The sequence below is a fragment of the Dendrobates tinctorius genome, unplaced genomic scaffold (assembly GCF_039654945.1).
Source record: "Dendrobates tinctorius isolate UK_male_01 unplaced genomic scaffold, ASM3965494v1 ptg000293l, whole genome shotgun sequence".
NCBI classification, from domain to species: domain Eukaryota; kingdom Metazoa; phylum Chordata; class Amphibia; order Anura; family Dendrobatidae; genus Dendrobates; species Dendrobates tinctorius.
In genome coordinates, this window is record NW_027361960.1 from 8,108,145 (window position 1) to 8,129,221 (window position 21,077).

A 21,077-nucleotide genomic window follows, 5' to 3' on the forward strand; every position below is an offset into this window, starting at 1 on the left:
ACCCAGACTGGGCACAGGGAACATTCAGATAAGATAACTAGATTTTCTTACCTTACTTAAGGAGTTGCGCAAATCTCCGTTCCCATGAGCCAAGGCCTTGGCCGGCACCTCTGTCCTCTCCGGTCAGCAGGATCCCCGTGCGTTTTCGTCCACAGCCTCGCGTCTGGTGCGCCACTTGTGATGGATTTTTGATTGATATAGATATATATCTCTGTGTGTGCTGCGGCCTGTCCTAATTACACAGAGTCTTATTGAAGGCTCAAGGAAAGAAAGACGCCAAGCCTAGTTAGCAGCAATCCTTTCCAGCAGAACTCTGGAAGTTTATTGAATATACTTGTTTTTTATCCGTTCGTACAAAGGAGTGGTTACTCATTAACATAAAGGCTGAACTTCTTATCTAATTGGTCAGTTTAAATACATGAACATATATGGGTGTCCAACCTGAGGTGACTTAGACATCATATGATCTACTGTCCCTTGTCTTACAATGTCAGCAAGACTCCAATATCGGCTTGGACCATCTGTCGTTACTTTCTCTTCTGTATGTCTGGGACAAATGTCACAAGACAATGCTATCATGAGTTAACATCAGCTCCCCAGACTGGTTCATGGGGGGGGTAGCAGGTCATTTCCACCAACTAGTTACAAGGTTCAAACTGTGAATATGTATCTGTGTGCATATGAGTATATAAGAGTATATAGCATATAGCCTATAGCAGGCAAGTGAGATCTAGATGAAATACATATACATATATATTTCCATAACAATGGTATATATAGGGAGATTGACAACCATCCTTTGACTGTATAGAGCTGTACGCTTATGATACAGTACCATATATCTGATGTTATTTTGGGTTTGGTGCTGATGGTGGTGGTGCATCTGCTGGTAGTGGCAAAAGCAGAATAGCAGCTAAGGCAGGAGATGTTGAGCCTGCATCATAGTCTGGCTCCGGAACTCCTGTAAAGCTACCTTTTCTGGGAGTAGGTTAACCGCATTTAAAGCCAGAGCATCAGGAACTGGTTTTGGCTTACATTGCCGAAACAGACTCCAGCAAATATGCCCTCCTCTTCTGAAGTTTAAAAAAATGCAAGCACTGAGTTGTCAAGTGCTGGCTCCTGGTCAGGAAGAACCCCTTTCCTTGTGTCCTTCACCCCCACCAAAAGTGAATGATGCAGCAGGCCACACTTCACATTAGTCCATGTAACTCTATCATACCATGCCTGGGTTATCAAGTCAAATCGTGAATTAACTCAGTCCAAGATGAATCTGACATGGAGTGTGGGTGGCCAGCCAGGGCAGTGGGGTTAATCGGTACCGGGCCAGTGTCTCAGAGGGATGTGTCACGTTGGTGGTGATGACCCGTTCCGTGGCCCTGGGCGTCCATGCAAAGGGGTGAATAACGTTTATAGGTGAATGATACCTGTGGTTTCTGATCAGATTGACCCGCGCTGCAGTGTCGCTTCTCTGGGACAAATGTTGTGGTGCAGCTAAGATGTAGAAGCCCTGCACAGGTAGGGCCGTAGTCGCAGGGCAGATGAAAGAGTTGGTAGATGGTGTGCAGTGCAGAATGTAGCAGAGCCATGCACCGGGCGCAGTAGAAAGATGACAGACACAGTCGTGCAGTTCCTTTACCTGTACTTGGTAAGTGCCGTCCAGGACCCAGAGTACAGATGAAGAAGGAGTTGGTCAGCCTGGAAGCAAATTTGGAATTCTCTCTCTGCAAATAGGTAATGTGGCCTCCATTCTAGCGCTTATCTGAGGTACTCGCAGTACTGAAGTTCCCCCTGTTGACTCTCTTTTGGAACTTTCTCGTATGGCAGGCAGCCATATCCTTTTCCTTCTGGCTCACACACGTCACTGCTGGGGCCTCCAAGCCTTAGTTGGGAACAGAGCATTTACAGCTACTACTTCCTCCAGTTTCTGCTGCAGGACCATGTGCTCCAGTTAGGAGTGAGCCTTAACTCTGCTCATCCTCCAGCTCCCCTTCTCACTTCCCCTTCCCTTCACAGACTGCCCTAACTTACCCCCTCCTGACCACAGAGAGCAGCTCCTCAGCAGTCGGGTTCAGAGGTCTCCCTGCTGGCCTGGAGTGGGCACTGTATTGTGTGTTGGTTTAACTGCTAGAGAGATCCTTTGTTGCTCCCAAGCATGACATCACACTCCCTAGGAGGAAGGTAATGCCACTGTGGTGACCATACTCCTGGGGGTGCCACAAGTGCACTGATGCCCAGCCACTGCTAGATGATTCTGCTGGTACATTGACCCAGACTACTACATTCTCCTTGTACTCTACACAGCCAGAATCTGACCCTGATGAAACTCAGGTTCCCCTTCCCACATACTATACCACCTTACACGGTGACAAAGTGGAAGGTGCAGATGAAAGTGCAGGTTCCTTGAGCAGATGGGGGGGCATACTCATGGGTGACGGCACTGGCACAGGGCCCCTCATAGTACGCAAAAGTGTCTCTGCCGGTGGGAGGGCCCACTCGCCATCAGACACACCGCCATGAGGGCCCACCCGCCGTCAGACACACCGCCGGACTATGAGGGGCCCTGTGCCAGTGCCGGCGCCAATGAGTGGGCCCCCTCTGCTTGCTCAGGATCACAGCATTTGCAAAGTTGAAATACTTGCCTCTCCCTGCTCCACCGCTGTGACGTCTTCCGCGTTTCCTGACAGTGACATTCTGGTCAGAGAGTGCAATGACATCATGTCTGTACGCCCTCTGCCTAAACAGTCCAAGTGCAGTGAGATGGAAGATGGGGACGAGGAGGAGTCCAGACTAGTACAGGGATTCCCTAGCGAGGAGACTTATTTAATTGTTTTCAATGTTGAGACAGCTATTTTTGGGGAGCACTATACTCTGGAGAATGATATATGAGGCCCACCATACACTGGAGCATTTCAAAGGTGGACATCAGACACTGGAGCAGCATTTACAGGGCCAATTATGCACTGGAGCATTAGAAATGGGGCCCATTATATATGGAGCATTATTTGGGCCCATAACACAGTGGAGCTTCATCCATGGGGACTAACATATACTGTAGCATTATGTGGAGCTCATCATATACTGTTTCAAACATTATATGGGACCAATGATTCTGTATGGAGAAATATATGGGCCTCATTACTCTGTATGGCGCACTATGCGGTGGCCATAATACTGTATGGAGTAATATACTGTCCGTTTTTGGAGCTATTGGAGAATTTAAAATGGATATCAGTCATGAGATGTAAGAAGTGAAGTATTTATTCGGTCGTCCATGACAGCACCACCTGAGAGAGGGGATCCGCCCTTTAGGAACAGGAAACCTACAGATACAAAAAGGGCGGCACCTCTCCCACGCATCAGTTGGTTTCCTGTTCCTAGAAGACAGGAATCCCTACAGATCGTCCATCATGGAGTCGACGAGGGATTCCCAGGCCGGCTGACCGACTCAGGTAGCGGGGGGATCTCCTACCTCGGTCCAGTTCGGGGTCCCTGGAAGCACCACGGTGGGGCCGGGTAGGTCGCCACGGCTGTGGTTGGAGCAGGTGGAGCATAGGGTCCGGTGGACAGCCGTCTCCAAAGTGCGGGCACCAGGTACGTATGCAGGCCCCTCCTGAGTCTCCCCCCGGGGTCCGGTCATCCTCCCGCGTCCGGGTCGGCCGTCGCGCCTGGTCGGCGGGCGCAGGCAGGCACATATGGGGGCGGTGGGCACACCGGAGCCGGGGGCGCTCTGCCGGCTCCGTTCCGCGCGCTCCCGCGGTCTCTGACGCATGGCGGAAGTGACGCGGCGGAAGGGGCGGGGCCGGGGACGCCGAAACCGGAAGTCGGGTGCCGGCCGGCTTTCCAGTGTGCGCCGCGTGTGCGCGGCTGTCCGGGGGGACGCGCTGTGCCCGTGGCGGGGGGGAGGCGGAGCATGCGGGGGGGTCTTGGATGCTGGGGAGGTGCCGCGCCAGAACCCTGCTGACCCGGGTACAGGGAGGCCTTAAAAGGCAGGAGACAACGCTGCGGGGGTGCTTCTGAAGGCCCAGCGATGGATACGACAGAAGCCCCCATAGAGCAGCAGGACGAGATACAGGAGCGGCCACAGAAGGAGGCCGTGGCACAATGAATTCTTGGTTATACGCCCGTTTAAAATGGAAACAATTAATTCAACAATAAAATTGTTGTTTCAAAACTGCTTTATGGTGGTGTTGGATTTAAAAGATGCTTACTACCATATACCCATTCATGCAGCTCATCAGCGCTTCCTCAGAGTGGCGGTTCAGTTAAATGGGTCAGTTGAACATTTCCAATATGCGGCCCTCCCCTTTGGGGTGGCAGTCGCTCCCCGTGTGTTTACCAAAGTAGTAGCGGAAGTTATGGCCCATCTACGTGAATCTGACATTCTTGTAGTACCCTACTTAGATGACTTCCTGATTATAGGAAAAACGGCAAAACATTGTACGGAACAGCTACAGAGAGCAATGTCTGCCCTGGAGCGGTTAGGATGGCTGCTGAATATCAAAAAATCTCGGTTACAGCCGATGAAAATCCAGCAGTTTTTAGGCCTGATCCTAGATTCTGAGAAACAGGAATGCCGTCTGCCTCCGGAGAAGCTTGTTCGCTTACACTATCGGGTCCTAAATGCTTCCAATAACCCCACCATGTCCCTCAGGAAAGCCATGTCCCTTCTGGGTTCCCTTTCCTCCTGTATCCCAGCAGTGCAGTGGGCCCAGTTTCATTCAAGAACACTTCAGGGCGAGGTTTTACTGCATCAAAGAATCCTCGGAGGCTACTTAGAAGGACAGCTAACCTTGTCCCGAAACACAAGGGAGTCCCTAGGGTGGTGGCTGGACAAGGATTATTTATCCAGAGGAGTTCCCTGGGAATTCGACATATCCCGCATAGTCACTACGGATGCTAGCCCTTCTGGCTGGGGGGCTCATATGGGTGAGGTCGTGGTCCAGGGCCTATGGGACCAGCACCAGATAAATATGTCATCTAATTTGAAAGAATTGTCAGCAGTAGAACAGGCAGCTAAGAAGCTACTTATGTATCTGCAGGGCCATCATGTCCGAGTGCTCTCCGACAATCAGGTCACCGTGGCTTATATCAACCACCAAGGCGGGACTCGTTCCAAACCCCTGATGAATGTGGCAGAACGGTTGTTCCAACTAGCAGAGCAGCATTTTCTATCTTTGACAGCGCTACACATAAAAGGGAAAGAAAACATTATGGCAGATTTCTTAAGCCGCAATCTGCTAAGGCAAGGAGAATGGTCCCTAAACATCTCGATCTTCCACCTGATTGTGCAAAGGTGGGGACAGCCAGAGGTAGACCTCTTCGCCACCAAAGAAAACAGAAAATTGAGACTATTCTGCTCCCTAAATCTCAGAGAGAACCCCCTGGCGGTAGATGCCTTTCTGATAAAGTGGGACTTCAGGCTAGCATACGCCTTCCCTCCCCTATCGCTACTACCCTTGGTGTTGAGAAAGATCAGGAAAGACAGAGCAAGGGTTATAGTCATCGCCCCATTTTGGCCCAGGAGGGCTTGGTTTTCTTGCCTCAGGACCATGTCGGTATCCGATCCTTGGGTTCTTCCGGACATCCCGGATCTCCTATCCCAGGGCCCAGTCTTCCATCCTCAGGTGGCTGGCCTAAATCTGACGGCGTGGAGTTTGAGCGGGCACTCTTAAAAGATAAAGGCTTCTCCCCAGACTTAATTAATACCCTTCTTAAAAGTAGAAAGGCCATTACTACCAAAATCTATGTTAAAATTTGGAAGAAATTCCTTCAGAGCTCGGGAATAATTGCTGGGGTTCAACACCTATAAATCAGATCATAGAATTTCTTCAGAAAGGTCTGGACATGGGGCTTTCCACTAGTACCCTTAAAGTACAAGTAGCAGCCTTAGGGGCCCTCTTTAGCTGCAACATCGTGGGTAATTACTGGATCAGTAGGTTCATTAAAGCAGCAGGAAGATCCAGGCCGGTAGTGAAGGATAGATTCATGCCATGGGACTTGAATCTAGTCCTCACGGCCATGACGGAAGCTCCATTCGAACCTATTTCATCAGCTTCCATAAAAAACCTGTCCCTCAAAGTAGCTTTCCTGGTAGCTCTAACCTCAGCTCGCAGAGTTAGCGACATCCAGGCATTATCTAGGCGTCCTCCTTATATACAGATTAAAAATGATAGGGTAAGGCCTCTTTCACACTTCCGTTTTTTACAATCAGTCACAATCCGCCAGGTTTTGAAAAAAAACGGATCCTCAATTTTTTTTTGAGGATCCGTTTTTTTCCCATTGACTTGCATTAATGGCGGATTGTGACAGATTGCTGTCCGTTACATCCGTTTTTTGTGAGGATCCGCCAAAAGTTGCTGTCCGTCACCATCCTCAAAAATTTCAAAACGGAGCTTGTAACGTTTTTTTCTCTGGCGGATCCTGCAAACACTGATTTAACCCGAATTTCTTTCTGGGTGCCGGACAAAAAAAAAAAAAAATTCTCTCTGCTATTAACCATGGTGGTCCTCTGTGCTCTGTAATCCAACTGATGCGTGGGAGAGGTGCCGCCCTTTTGGTATCTGTAGGTTTCCTGTTCCTAAAGGGCGGATCCCCTCTCTCAGGTGGTGCTGTCATTGACTCCGAAAAATACCGTTAACCGGTGAGTAACTAAGACTTTTTCATTGTACTATACCGCTATTTCTCTGCCGTATCAGAGGATCATGAATTGTGGCATGTGTTAAAAGAGCCCAGTGACACTCTTTGGCCCAGGGCCCACGAAAATCTGGAGCCAGCCCTACCCCCCCCCACAACTTTAGCCAAATAACCCCCAGTTTTCAATGCCTAACTATTATTATAAAGTAAATTAAGGTTGACAAGCTTAAGTAATAAGAATTGATGTTTTTGGCATTAAAATGGGCACTGTAGGTGTGTTTCCTGTCCTCCACTCCCTGCCGACTTTGCTTCCCCATTGACTTGCATTGGGTTTCATGTTTCAGTTGGCCTTCGACTTTTCACGATAATCGGCCGATTTCGTTCGACCAGACTTTTGAGAAAGTCGGGTTTCATGAAACCCGACTCGACCCGAAAAAGGCAAAGTCACTTATCTCTAGATGTGACGTGTGACACGAGGGAAACAGTATTTTCTGGGTGTGTTACTGATATCAAAGGGAAAATTCTATTAGTCTGCATGTATGGGGTTAATCTACAGGTTAATATCATTCTAAAGCCACCTGGCACTGAAAGCATAGCCAATGGGAAGAAATGAACTTTATTGGCAGGCTCCAGCTTTCAGTCATAGAGGCATGGACGGTGTGGCTTCAGTCACCGCTCAGTACATACTGAATGGCAGCGGTAACCACACCCCAACACTGACTCAGAGCTGGGCTGTCAGTCAGGGCCAGATGGGCGGTATACAAAGCTTGATGTTTACATCTTCTGTTTTACAGAGAGATACAATCACAATGGTTTCATGTTGCGGCACATCACCCGTTAGCAGCAGTTCAGCAATATGGCAAACATGAGTAGAATACTATCTGTCCTTCATTAAACACAGCCCACTTTTGTACGGTACCCAGGTTTGGCCTGCACATTGCTTCTTCTGCCCAATTTCACCAGTGCTGTCCAGGGTTCCAACAAACCCACAGCTCTACATTGTGGGCTTTACCATTATAACTGAGTTCTTTCTGTTTTTTTTTTCACTTTCTAGGCATTCAGGATGTTCTGAACATATTAAGATCTAAATACAGTTGATGTTGCAGGCTTTCTAGCACAAAACTATTCTCCTTGCTCATACACCCAGCTTGACACTAAACACTTATCTCCCTTTTTCACCATTCATTTCTGACTGCTGGCTCTTTTTTTCTCATAAAAAAACCTCCCACCACCGTCTGGGCTGGCCAGCTATAACCCTTTCTTTCCAGCTGCTTATTCTTCCACACTCCCACAGAGAGGAATTGCAATAAACTATGCATTACAGTACTCAACATTTCTATATACATACTACATCATAAACATATGAACAGATGAGACATCAATTATTGATGGAGGTGACAGCTGCTCTTCATCTCCTTTACCTCTGTACCACATAGATGAGCATTGTGTCCCAGCATTTAGCAATATGGTTTTGCAGCATGGAGGTCTAACCAGGCAATAGATACAAGGAGTTTGTATGTTCTCCCTGTGTTTGTGTGGGTTTCCTCCTGGTACTCCAGTTTCCTTCCACACTCCAAAGACACAGTGGTCGGAAATTTATATTTTGAGCAACACTACCCGACATTGGTGTGCAATGTGAAGTCTTATATCTGGTAATAAAAAAAAAAAAAAAAAGCCCCAGCAATCCAACAGCGGCAGGATCATCGCTTTCACAGCACTGCTTTTTAGTACAGAATTTGAAGGGATTGTCTAACAGGAATGGTTATATAATCCATTCTAACCACTTTTGTGTTAGTGGTCTCTTCCAGGATAGGAAACCATAATGTGCCCCTGGATCGCTAGCAAGGGACATGGGGTTACTCCGTACCGGGCGGCTTCTTAAAGGGGAAGTGACCCGGTCCGTGGCCACCCGGTCTGTGGCCCTGGGCGTCCAATTAGGGATATTTACAAGGGAATAAAGTTTATAAAGTAGTGTTCATGACGCCACCTGTGGTATTCAGTCAGGGGACCGACGCTTCCAAAGTTTTACTCACTGTTCTGGTGCGCAGATGCCCATTTGGCCCTGTGTCCTCCAGGTGAGGGGTCCAGCAAACTCCCAGGTAGATCTGGATACACCTTTCCAGCACTCCTTTCAGTATATGCCTCTCCTGACTGTCTCACTGTGCTGGCTTTCTGCCTCTCCTGCCCAACACCTCACAGTCAGTGTCCCAAGCCAGCAGCCGCGGACCTTGTCGGGTGACGTCCTCTCTGCGCCCCCTTGCTCCCTTATGAATGCCTTTTCAGCGAAGATAACTGTGGCTGTGGATGAAGCACCTACAGGTGCCTCTGCGGCTTTCTAGCTGAGTCTGTTGATTTTTCCACTAGTCTCGGGGGCTGTTACTCCACTGCGAACTGCTCCCTCCAATACTGGATACGGGCCCCATGGGTGGCTTCCGCACATCCCATGCCCCAAAAACCCCTTCTGCCCTCCGGGGCTTCTTTCTGTCTGTTTCTCTCCTTCTGAAGCTCCTCCTGACAGGGAGCTGCTTCATCACACTTCTCTCCACTTTCCTTCAACTCTCTGAACTCTCCTGTCCCGTTCTCTAAGCTTCTCCTCTTTTCCTACCATCTCCACCCACTCCCCCAACACCCTTTACTATCCAGCCTAGGATGAGACCATCCTCCCATAGGGTACGTCCAGGGTGCCCTGCTGCTAAGTGTGTGTTGGGTGCAGGTGTTTGAGTCCAGGGTGGTACTCCCTCCTTACCTGAGAGGGGGTACCACACCTCTGGGTGAGGTGCAGTACCTCTGTGGTGACTGAACCCTCAGGGGCGCCACACACCCCCTTCGAGTGTACAATACTGATTCATGAGAACTCAGAGCAGTCAGCTTCGGATGGGTAGCGTTGCTTGATTTTTGAGGAGAAAAGTCCTTTTTGAGGAGAGAAGGAACTAGCCTTAACCAAGTAGGAGGAAAGGTACTTCTAAGAGTTTCAAAGTAAAAATTAATCCCTATTTGATTCCATACCGATATTATTATGCTTTCTCCAATCACAGTAATTAGAGATGGATGACATCTGAGACCACTACATGGTCATGACAGAAGACTAGAAGAAGTTAATATACCTACAGAGAGCAGACTAACCTCTAATACATTTTCTCTAAGACATCCTCTTCAGAGTAGACTAGTCTATAATTTTTTAACAGATATTTAGTTCCATAATGTATTATGAATATTTCTTTGACAATGTCTCTCCTATTTTTGGGTGCTGATTTTACCATATGTTCAGTTAAATTCACAAGTCAATTTCAAAATGTAAATATCATTTAGGTCATATCGCTTCAGTTAACATTACAATTCCTTCTTTATACTGTCTTGCTTTACCCTTGCTTGCTAACATTTAAATATATTATTGGTTTCCAGATTTCTCAACACTGCAGCCTATTTTTGTGTAAAGGCCAAAATAGGTGAAAAGGAGGTATCGCCAAGCTCTTTCTTTTGTACTTGGCATGAATTTAGCTCTGATTTTAAAGATTGCTGGAAAAAGGAAAACAGGCTAATTTTGCAAGAAAGGTGAGTTATTGAAAATCCTTTTTAAACATTTTACAATATTTTTTTTAATTTATTTTTCATACAAATGATTCAAAATAGGTGAAATCTTAATGTTTAGATAAAACCAAGTGAAAGGATTTTGAAAAACAAAAGCATTTCATTGTACGCAGGTTTAAATAGAAATCAGAAATAAGACCCTACAGCAAAATTCCAAATGAGCCTGACTCTCCACTAACAGTGCCAAAAAATGTTGTGTTGATAAATGAGTACACCCACTTTGAATAGTAAGATTAACGTTCCACTGAATACAAGAACAATTTCCAACTTTTTGACAAGATTGACAAGATTGAGTTTTTTTCTCTTAACCCCAAAAATGGGATAAAAAGCAATCAAAAGTCATATGTACATCAAAATATTATAGGCAGTCTGTTAGCACCTAAACTAGAGAGTACCTATCACCAATCACCCAGATGGATGATTTTTCGAAATACTGTCTATTAACAAAACCGATGAAAAGTTTCCCTTATTTCCCAGTAAGACAACAGAAAAAGTTGATTCTTAACTTCCAGGTTATAGGGTCCCAGCATGCATGACGGAATCCCCCAACCACTCTAACATCATTAGATACCACTAAGTAACAGCTTAGCAAAATACGCAGCAGCTCGGATAGTTCAAAAAGTAAGTTCTCATAACCTGGAAGTTTGGATTCAAGTTTTGCTAGAAATTTGGGCTCTTTCTTGGGACATTACAGACCCTTCAGAGCTATACTGTTGTTCTGACTGTGTGTCTGACCCCCTTGTGTGTGTGTGTATACTGCATTGCTTGATTGTCTCCCGTGTATGACCTGGTCTGTCGCTCACTCTGTTCTCTGTCTCACATTTTGGTACTGTTGTCTTCTCCGGTTCCGACCTCCTGGCTTGGCTATTGTAACTCCGTTTGTCCCTATTGTACTGTCTATTGCCCGTTCTGGTTTACTGATCTCTTCCTACGTCCTGACTATCCGTTCTGTCTAATCCTTTGGTACTGTCGTACTATCTCGTGCTTTGACCCCGGCCTGATCTGGTTTATGTCCCTGTGTATGCCCCTTGGTAACTTTGTCCCGTAGTTACCCTTCTAGGAGCTTTCCTACAGCTCATAGCTCTTTGGAGCTTAGGCCACGCTCCCAGCAGTCACGGTTTCAGCTCCTGTTTGTCTAAAGCACGCATCTTCACCACTGCTGCTCGCTCCACAGGTATCTTTGGGCACAGTTTGTTTTACTCAGGACACGCACACTGGCTCAGTGAGCAAGTGCAGTGCGGTGTTCCTGACAGTGGGTTTGTTCAAAGATAATATCAATAATCTAGGTCTGCCCACTCTTTCATTAAAAAAAAGTTGACTCCAGATTTGTGATAGGTACTCTTTAGCCACTATAAAAATCATACCATTATTTTAGTATTTGTTGCCAACATTGTGCAGAAAAGCTCTTTATCAAATATGAAAATCAAGGTGCTCACTCCACTTTTGTCATAATAATAATCTTTATTTTTATATATCGACAGCATATTCCGCAGTGCTTTACAGTTTGCACACATTATCATCACTGTCCCCGATGGGGCTCACAATCTAAATACCCTATCAGTATGTCTTTGGAATATGGGAAGAAACCAGAGGAAACCCACGCAGACACGGGGAGAACATACAAACTCCTTGCAGATGTTGTCCTTAGTGGGATTTGAACCCAGGACTCCAGCACTGCACTGCAAGGCTGCAGTGCTAACCACTGAGCCACCATGCTCAGTAGTTCAGTGCACCGTTCTGTTAGGCCGGTTTCACATTTGCGCTAAAGGCCGCAGAGTCGGCCTGCGCACGGCCGCCGCTAAGCCCCGCCCCTGTTGCGCCTCCGCCGGTAGCTCCGCCTCCGGGCGCATGACGCTGCATGCGTCATGCGTCCCCTATCTTTATCACTGAGGACGCAGGCCGTGCACAGTATGCGTTTGGCGGTGCCTGCGTCCTTTGGACGGTGCGCCGAGCGCAACCAACTTGCAGCAGGTTGCGTTTGGCGCTGGTCGGCACACCGTCAAAAGGACGCAGGCGCCGCCAAACGCATACTGCGCACGGCCTGCGTCCTCAGTGATAAAGATAGGGGACGCATGACGCATGCAGCGTCATGCGCCCGGAGGCGGAGCTGCCGGCGGAGGCGCGGCAGGGGCGGGGCTTAGCGGTGGCCGTGCGCAGGCCGACGTTGCGGCCTTTAGCGCAAATGTGAAACCGGCCTTAACTGGTTTTTGCATGCGGCTGTCTCTCTTCCATTGATTGACAGTATTTGAAAGAGCACGAGGACCTTAGTTATGAGGAAAGATTAAGAGAATTAAATTGATTTTGTCTTAAGAAGAGGGGGACAGAATTGTCCTATATAACTATACAAATGGTACTTAAAAAATAAGGTGAATGGCTATTTCATGTAAAACTCCCATAAAAGACAATGGGAAACTCTATTCATCTGGCGAAACAAAGATTGATTCTCCAGAGGAGACAAACCTTTTTGAGAATCAACAACCGTGAAAACTGTGAATATTGGAATAGCCTACCTCTGAAAATGTTCCTAGTAGTAATACTTGGTGGCTTCATAAAATTGATAGATAATTTCTTAGAATAAATTAATGTTTATATAAATTTATAAGTTCTTGTTTTGAATGTTGAACTAGTCGGATCATCGCTCTGGTGGATTTGTTCATACCATGTGCATTTTTTCACCTTTCTCTGGATCAGTAGAGAGTAACTTTAGCCATTACCATCCCTTAACACCATCTCCTATAAATTGTCATAACCTACAAAGTTTATCCATTTATCAATATATGATCCCTGAAAAAAATAATTTATGAACAACAAAAAGAGCTGCCTGTCTAATCAAAATTATAAAGCTGTATAATATAATAAAAGAAAGAAAAAAAAAATATATACATATAAAAAAAAAGGTTCATTAAACAGTTATACAGTACAAAGTACAGTATACATATAAAGGAGAAAAGGTCTACTAAAACAATAGATCAATCAGGATAAAGATGAAAAATTGATCATATAAGATCACAAAAATTATCCTGAAAAGAAAGGGACAGTAGGTCCCCCTCCAAAGTACTCCCCTCTCAGTATATAATATGCACAAAAAAATCTATGTAGACATTAATAACTTGCCATATAGTATACACTACAAAATATATGCAAATATCCGTATGCCTCTATTACTTTTTTTATTTAAGGGCTGCCCTTTACTACAGAGTCAGGGCACATCTATGGGGGTGAATTGCACACCCTCGTGTGTCAACCTGTTCCTGGAGCTGAGGCACGTGCTCCTTAACATACCTGATCATAACCTTATGATCTCATGGTCCTGCTACATAGATGATGTGCTTTTTGTATGTCTTTAGTAGACATGTCTTTAGTAGCAATTTATTTGATTACGCTTCATAAGAATTTCGAGTTGATGCAAATTATCACTATAAAAACTGAAGCAGCAAAGTTTGTGAAAAACAAAATCTGTATTTTGCCTCAAAACTTTTGGCCATGACTGCTAATGAAATGTTTCTATCCATATATTTATTACAAAATGGAGCAGAATATTGGTGTCACGGTCACGCGTGGCTGGACACAGCGCCTCCAGCAGGGCGGATTTAGATGACACGCGTGACCCATACACCGCCTCCAGTTGGGCGAATTTAAATAATAAAACGTGCAGCTGGATATGCCGCCTCCAACAGGTGAATTTCGGAAATACATGTATGTCTGGAAACACCATGCAGCTCCTCACTCACCTCAGTGAGGCCCAGCAGCAAATGCTCACAGGTCTGAACATGGCCCAAAGCTCACCAGAAAAAAAATGTATGGGTTGGTGATAATGTCACGGTCACGCGTGGCTGGACACAGCGCCTCCAGCAGGGCGGATTTAGATGACACGCGTGACCCATACACCGCCTCCAGTTGGGCGAATTTAAATAATAAAACGTGCAGCTGGATATGCCGCCTCCAACAGGTGAATTTCGGAAATACACGTATGTCTGGAAACCCCGCCTCCAGTAAGGCGAATTTAAACAATAAAAGGGAAAACCTGGGTAACAATAACAATGGTGGCCCTGTGATAGGGAACGGGGGACGTGGAAACCTCCTGCACTCACCTGAGTCAGTGTCTGCACTCCTAACGTTCCGTAGGCTGGTTCCGCACCGGGCAACGATCAGGAACCTAAAAACCCTGACTCGCCCTGCACCTAAATCTTCACTAGTGAAGTGGACGGTGCGGAAACTAATCCCACCACTGCACTAAAACACACATAAGGAAAAGAGACAAAACAGGGAAACACCACTGCTCCCAGCAACAGAGCCCACCACCTGCGTGCATCTTTTCCTCCGACCGGATCCAACACCATAGTGCAGCCTTGGAGCAAACAGAGGCCACCACCCGCGTGCAGCTGTCCAGAAAGAGAGTCCAGCATATGAGTCCAGCTTTCCAACAAAAGAGTCCAGCATCTTGAGTCCAGCTTTCCAGCAACCGAGTCTAGCATCATGAGTGCAGCTCTACACCATAGCTGCCACTCCACCTAGTCATGCAAAAACTCCTTGCTGACACCATACCTGCAACTCCACCAAGCCATGCCAGCCCTCCTCGCAGACACCATATCTGCCACTCCAGGACTCTCACTGAGCCACCCGGGACTCTCCTTCAGCTCCATCCTTCACCCAGGCTTGCTTGTAGCTGAGGACTTATCACCAACAGTGATTACCACACCTGACACTCTTTTATAGAGCAATCACACCTGTTTTATAATTACATGCACAAAACTAAAGTAACCAAGTGCAATGACGCTCACCACCACCGGGGGGCAAATTTAGAACAAAAGACACCACAGTGCAATAATCCTAATGGCCACCAGGGGCAAACTAGAACTGAAACACACAGCCAAAGGAAAAAAAAGGTTACTTGTGCTATATCTCTGTCATATCCAACCTGGATCATGACAATTGATTTCTGAATGAAAAGTCCTGCAAGTAAAGGCCAAAAAAATGCATGATTTTAGTTGTGCTGTCTCATATTTGTGATTAAAACTACAAATTCCATTTGGATTCTTGCCTGGTGAACTCTAAGTTGTACTGCATGCTATTTAACTAGTTATATGTAGACTTGAGCGAAACGGGTCGAAAAATTTCAAAAGTCGCTGACTTTTGGCAAAGTCGGGTTTCATGAAACGAAACCCGACCCTAGGATGAGGTCGGCCACGAGGTCGGCGACTTACGCGCCAAAGTCGCGTTTCAAAAGTTTGTTTTGCGCTCTTTTTCAGCCAATCAGGATCCACAGACACTGTGGGCAACGTGATGACATAGGCAGGGGTCACCACCATCTTTCAGAAGGGCATGCAAGTGATTGGCTTGCTTTGGTGGGCGTCACAGGGGGTATAAAAGGGCGTGCACGCCGACCGCCATCTTACTTCTGCCGATCTCAGTATAGGGAGAGGTTGCTGCTGATTCTGTAGGGAGAGCGTTAGGCAGGGAAGAAGACAAAAAAACTGCTTCTGCTGCTAGCGATTTGGCCTGCACAATACACCAGTCACTGTGTGTGCAGTGCAAGGGGAGGCTATATAGTGGTGTATCAGTGGTGTTGGTTGTTGGGCTGCCTTCTAAGGCTTCCTGACATTCCTGCTTTTCTGTTTACCCACTGCTCCGCAAACTGCTTTTTTAAAAGCAATCCCAATTTTTTTTTTTTGTCCTGCTGAGAAGAAAAAAAAAACTGCTTCTGCTGCTAGCGATTTAGCCTGTACAACACACCAGTCACTGTGTGTGCAGTGCAAGGGGAGGCTATATAGTGGTGTATCAGTGGTGTTGGTTGTTGGGCTGCCTTCTAAGGCTTCCTGACATTCCTGCATTGCTGTTTACCCACTGCTCCGCAAACTGCTTTTTTTAAAAGCAATCCCAATTTTTTTTTTTTGTCCTGCTGAGAAGAAAAAAAAACTGCTTCTGCTGCTAGCGATTTGGCCTGTACAACACACCAGTCACTGTGTGTGCAGTGCAAGGGGAGGCTATATTGTGGTGTATCAGTGGTGTTGGTTGTTGGGCTGCCTTTTAAGGCTTCCTGACAGGCTGGCATTGCTGTTTACCCACTGCTCTGCAAACTGCTTTTTTAAAAGCAATCCAATCTCCCTTATCCTCTAGTCACTTTTGTCACAGCTGTGCCATCGAGCCTGTGACATAGCGCTCAGATATCAGTGGGCCTCACACAATCCAAAAGTGTCCAGTGTCCACAAGTGTCTGCAGAAATTCAAAATCTCCCTTATCCTCTCGTCACTTTTGTCACAGCTGTGCCATCGAGCCTGTGACATAGCGCTCAGATATCAGTGGCCCTCACACAATCCAAAAGTGTCCAGTGTCCACAAGTGTCTGCAGAAATTCAAAATCTCCCTTATCCTCTAGTCACTTTGGTCACAGCTGTGCCATCGAGCCTGTCACATAGCGCTCAGATATTCATTGGGCCTCACACAATCCAAAAGTGTCCAGTGTCCACAAGTGTGTGCAGAAATTCAAAATCTCCCTTATCCTCTAGTCACTTTGGTCACAGCTGTGCCATCGAGCCTGTCACATAGCGCTCAGATATTCATTGGGCCTCACACAATCCAAAAGTGTCCAGTGTCCACAAGTGTGTGCAGAAATTCAAAATCTCCCTTATCCTCTCGTCACTTTTGTCACAGCTGTGCCATCGAGCCTGTGACATAGCGCTCAGATATCAGTGGGCCTCACACAATCCAAAATTGTCCAGTGTCCACAAGTGTCTGCAGAAATTCAAAATCTCCCTTATCCTCTCGTCACTTTTGTCACAGCTGTGCCATCGAGCCTGTCACATAGCGCTCAGATATTCATTGGGCCTCACACAATCCAAAAGTGTCCAGTGTCCACAAGTGTGTGCAGAAATTCAAAATCTCCTTTATCCTCTAATCACTTTGGTCACAGCTGTGCCATCGAGCCTGTCACATAGCGCTCAGATATCAGTGGGCCTCACACAATCCAAAAGTGTCCAGTGTCCACAAGTGTCTGCAGAAATTCAAAATCTCCCTTATCCTCTCGTCACTTTTGTCACAGCTGTGCCATCGAGCCTGTCACATAGCGCTCAGATATTCATTGGGCCTCACACAATCCAAAAGTGTCCAGTGTCCACAAGTGTGTGCAGAAATTCAAAATCTCCCTTATCCTCTAGTCACTTTGGTCACAGCTGTGCCATCGAGCCTGTCACATAGCGCTCAGATATTCATTGGGCCTCACACAATCCAAAAGTGTCCAGTGTCCACAAGTGTGTGCAGAAATTCAAAATGTCCCTTATCCTCTCGTCACTTTTGTCACAGCTGTGCCATCGAGCCTGTGACATAGCGCTCAGATATCAGTGGGCCTCACACAATCCAAAAGTGTCCAGTGTCCACAAGTGTCTGCAGAAATTCAAAATCTCCCTTATCCTCTCGTCACTTTTGTCACAGCTGTGCCATCGAGCCTGTCACATAGCGCTCAGATATTCATTGGGCCTCACACAATCCAAAAGTGTCCAGTGTCCACAAGTGTGTGCAGAAATTCAAAATCTCCTTTATCCTCTAATCACTTTGGTCACAGCTGTGCCATCGAGCCTGTCACATAGCGCTCAGATATCAGTGGGCCTCACACAATCCAAAAGTGTCCAGTGTCCACAAGTGTCTGCAGAAATTCAAAATCTCCCTTATCCTCTCGTCACTTTTGTCACAGCTGTGCCATCGAGCCTGTCACATAGCGCTCAGATATTCATTGGGCCTCACACAATCCAAAAGTGTCCAGTGTCCACAAGTGTGTGCAGAAATTCAAAATCTCCTTTATCCTCTAGTCACTTTTGTCACAGCTGTGCCATCGAGCCTGTCACATAGCGCTAAGATATCAGTGGGCCTCACACAATCCAAAAGTGTCCAGTGTCCACAAGTGTCTGCAGAAATTCAAAATCTCCCCTGTCCTATAGACACCTTGTACCTTGTTTTACATTACTATATAGTTTGTTGGATTTTGTCTACAGTTCTACCAAAAATGAGGAAGGCTGGTGGAAGAGGCCGTGGAATTGGGCGGGGGTTGGCAGCTGGTAATGATGGTGTTGGTGGTGGATCTGATGGTAGTGGCAAGAGCAAAATAGGACCGAATGCAGGAGGTGTTGAGCCTGCGTCATCGTCTGGCTACATAAGGCCTCGAACGCTTAGTTTTCTAGGAGTTGGCAAACCGCTTTTAAAGCCAGAGCATCAGGAAAAAGTTTTGTCTTACATTGCTGACTCAGCCTCCAGCTCTATCGCCTCCTCTTCTTCAGTTGTAAAAAGTAAAAGCACTGAGTCGTCATTGGAGGCTCATGTTCATGAACCACACCTTTCCTTGTGTCCTTCACCCCAACCAAGATTGAAGGATGACGCAGGCCATACTACTGATTACTCCATGGAGCTGTTTTCACATACCATGCCTGGATTATCAAGTCAAATGGTGAATTACCCAGGCCAAGATGAATCTGACATGGAGTGCACTGATGCACAGCCGCTGATGGATGATTCTGCTGGTACATTCACTCAGAGCACTACATTGTCCTCGCAGTGTACAGAGCCAGATTCTGACCCTGATGAGACTCAGGTGCCCCTTCCCGCACACTATACCACCATACACGGTGACACAGAGGAAGGTGCACATGACATAGAAGAGGAGGTGATGGATGACCCAGTTGTTGACCCAGATTGGCATCCATTGGGGGAAGAGGGTGCTGCTTCCAATAGCTCAGATGAGGAGCATCCACAGCAGACATCGACATCGCAACAGCTGTTATCTGGCAGGCCCGAAGCACTCCAAAGACAGGTTCCAAACATCAAAAGAGTTGCTGGACAGCTTGTCCAGAGGGTCAAAAGATCACAGCGTGCTAGGCCGCAAAATGTCTGCCAAAGTAGGAAGAGTGCAGTGTGGCACTTTTTTGACCAAAATCCTCATGATCAGGCCAAGGTTATCTGTAAGAAGTGCGCAAAGACCTTTAGCCGAGGGAAAAATCTGAAAAATTTGAATACCAGTTGCATGCTTAGACATTTAACCAGCATGCACTTGCAAGCGTGGACACAACACCAAACCTCAAGTGCCACATGTGCAACTGATCACAACGAAGGTAGTCAGCAACGCTACATTGTTTCCCCCACTGTAAGCCCACCGGTTAGCACAGCAGCAAATGTTGAGGTGTCGTTGCAAGGCCACAGCAGTCAGGGAATCCCACTGTTATATCAACGAAAGACTGATTCTAGGCCATCAGAAAGAACACCAACTCCATCACCATCATCAACCCTCTCTCAGTCCGCCCTGTCCACCGCTACTTCCACCATATGCAGCTCTCAAGTCCAGCTCACCCTCCCAGACACTATGAGTAGGTCAAGAAAGTACTCAGTCTCTCATCCGCGTACACTGGGTTTGAACGCCCACATTGCCAAACTAATCTCGTTTGAGATGATGCCCTTTCGGTTGGTGGAAAGCACAGCTTTCCGCGAACTCATGGCCTATGCAGTACCACGCTATGACCTACCCAGTCGCCACTTCTTCTCTCGCAAAGCCATCCCAGCCCTCCACCATCATGTGAAAGACCGCATTGTCCATGCACTCAAGCAGTCAGTGAGCGGAAAGGTGCACCTCACAACTGATGCATGGTCCAGTCGGCATGGCCAGGGCCGTTACGTGTCCATCACTGCGCACTGGGTTAATGTGGTGGATGCAGGGTCCACAGGGGACAGCGGTGGTGGGACAGTGCTGCCTAGCCCACGGTATAGGAAACAGTTGGCTGTAGGCGTTCGACCCTCCTCCTTCTCCAGAAGCGAAAGCTCGTCCACAGAGCGCAGTCGTACGAGCACTCCATCTGCAGCTGCCACTGTTGCACACGATGTGTCCCCCTATCGAGCAGCTAGTGGAAAGCGTCAGCAGGCTGTGTTGCAGATGATGTGTTTGGGCAACAGACACACCGCCGAGGTGCTGGCCGAGTACTTGAAGCGACAAACTGAGTCATGGCTGGGCAGTGTACATCTTGAGGCAGGCAAGGTAGTTAGTGATAACGGTCGTAATTTTGTGGCAGCCATAGCCCTTTCAATACTCAGCCATATACCTTGCTTGGCTCACACCTTGAACCTGGTGGTGCAGTGCTTCCTCAAAAATTATCCGGAGTTAACAGCCCTGCTCCAGAAGGTGCGAAGACTGTGCGCGCACATCCGCCGGTCGCCTGTACACTCCGTTCGTATGCAGAAGCTGCAGCGATTGCTCCACCTTCCCAACCACCGCCTCATTATCGACATTGCAACAAGGTGGAACTCCACCCTGCACATGGTGGAGCGGCTGTGCGAGCAGAGGCAGGCCATAATGCATTTGTGGGAGGATACACGGCCAGGCACTTTGAGAGCAGACATGGAGTTGACAGGTGTGCAGTGGTCGAAGCTGAAAGACCTCTGTAAAGTCCTTCAGTGTTTTGAGGAATGCACATGGCTGGTAAGCGCAGACGACGCCATCCTAAACATGAGCATCCCACTTATGCGTCTGCTCATGCAAACTTTGACGCACCTTAAGGAGCAGGCGTCTGCAGCCAATGTTGATGAGGAGGAAGAGGAGGAGGGAATCCTTGATGACATTCAGCCATTGTCTGCTCAGGGACCTCTCCTGGACGAGGTGGAGGAAGAAGAGGAGGAGGATGATGGGGATGATTACTTAGGGGAGGAGGATGCATCTCGTGGGGCAAGTGAAAATGTTGGCGTGGCAAGGTCTGGTACAGGGTTTGTGCGTGACTGGAGGGATGTGGATTTGCCAGAAAGTGCTCCTCCAACCAGCACTCGCAGTGCATCATTGACACCGGGAACATTGGCCCACATGTCAGATTATGCCTTGCAGATCCTAAAAAG

General features: G+C 47.3%; 1 protein-coding gene across 2 annotated transcripts in view; it reads left to right on the top strand.

Annotated features, from left to right (window-relative positions):
- The window catches only part of FMN2 (formin 2), a 631,532-nt gene that overhangs the window by 589,443 nt on the left and 21,012 nt on the right, over positions 1-21,077 (top strand). For both annotated transcript variants that reach the window (XM_073560097.1, XM_073560098.1), the window contains exon 16: positions 10,036-10,185. In XM_073560097.1, coding sequence (XP_073416198.1) covers positions 10,036-10,185 — 150 coding nt within the window. The remainder of the gene's footprint in view (positions 1-10,035; positions 10,186-21,077) is intronic.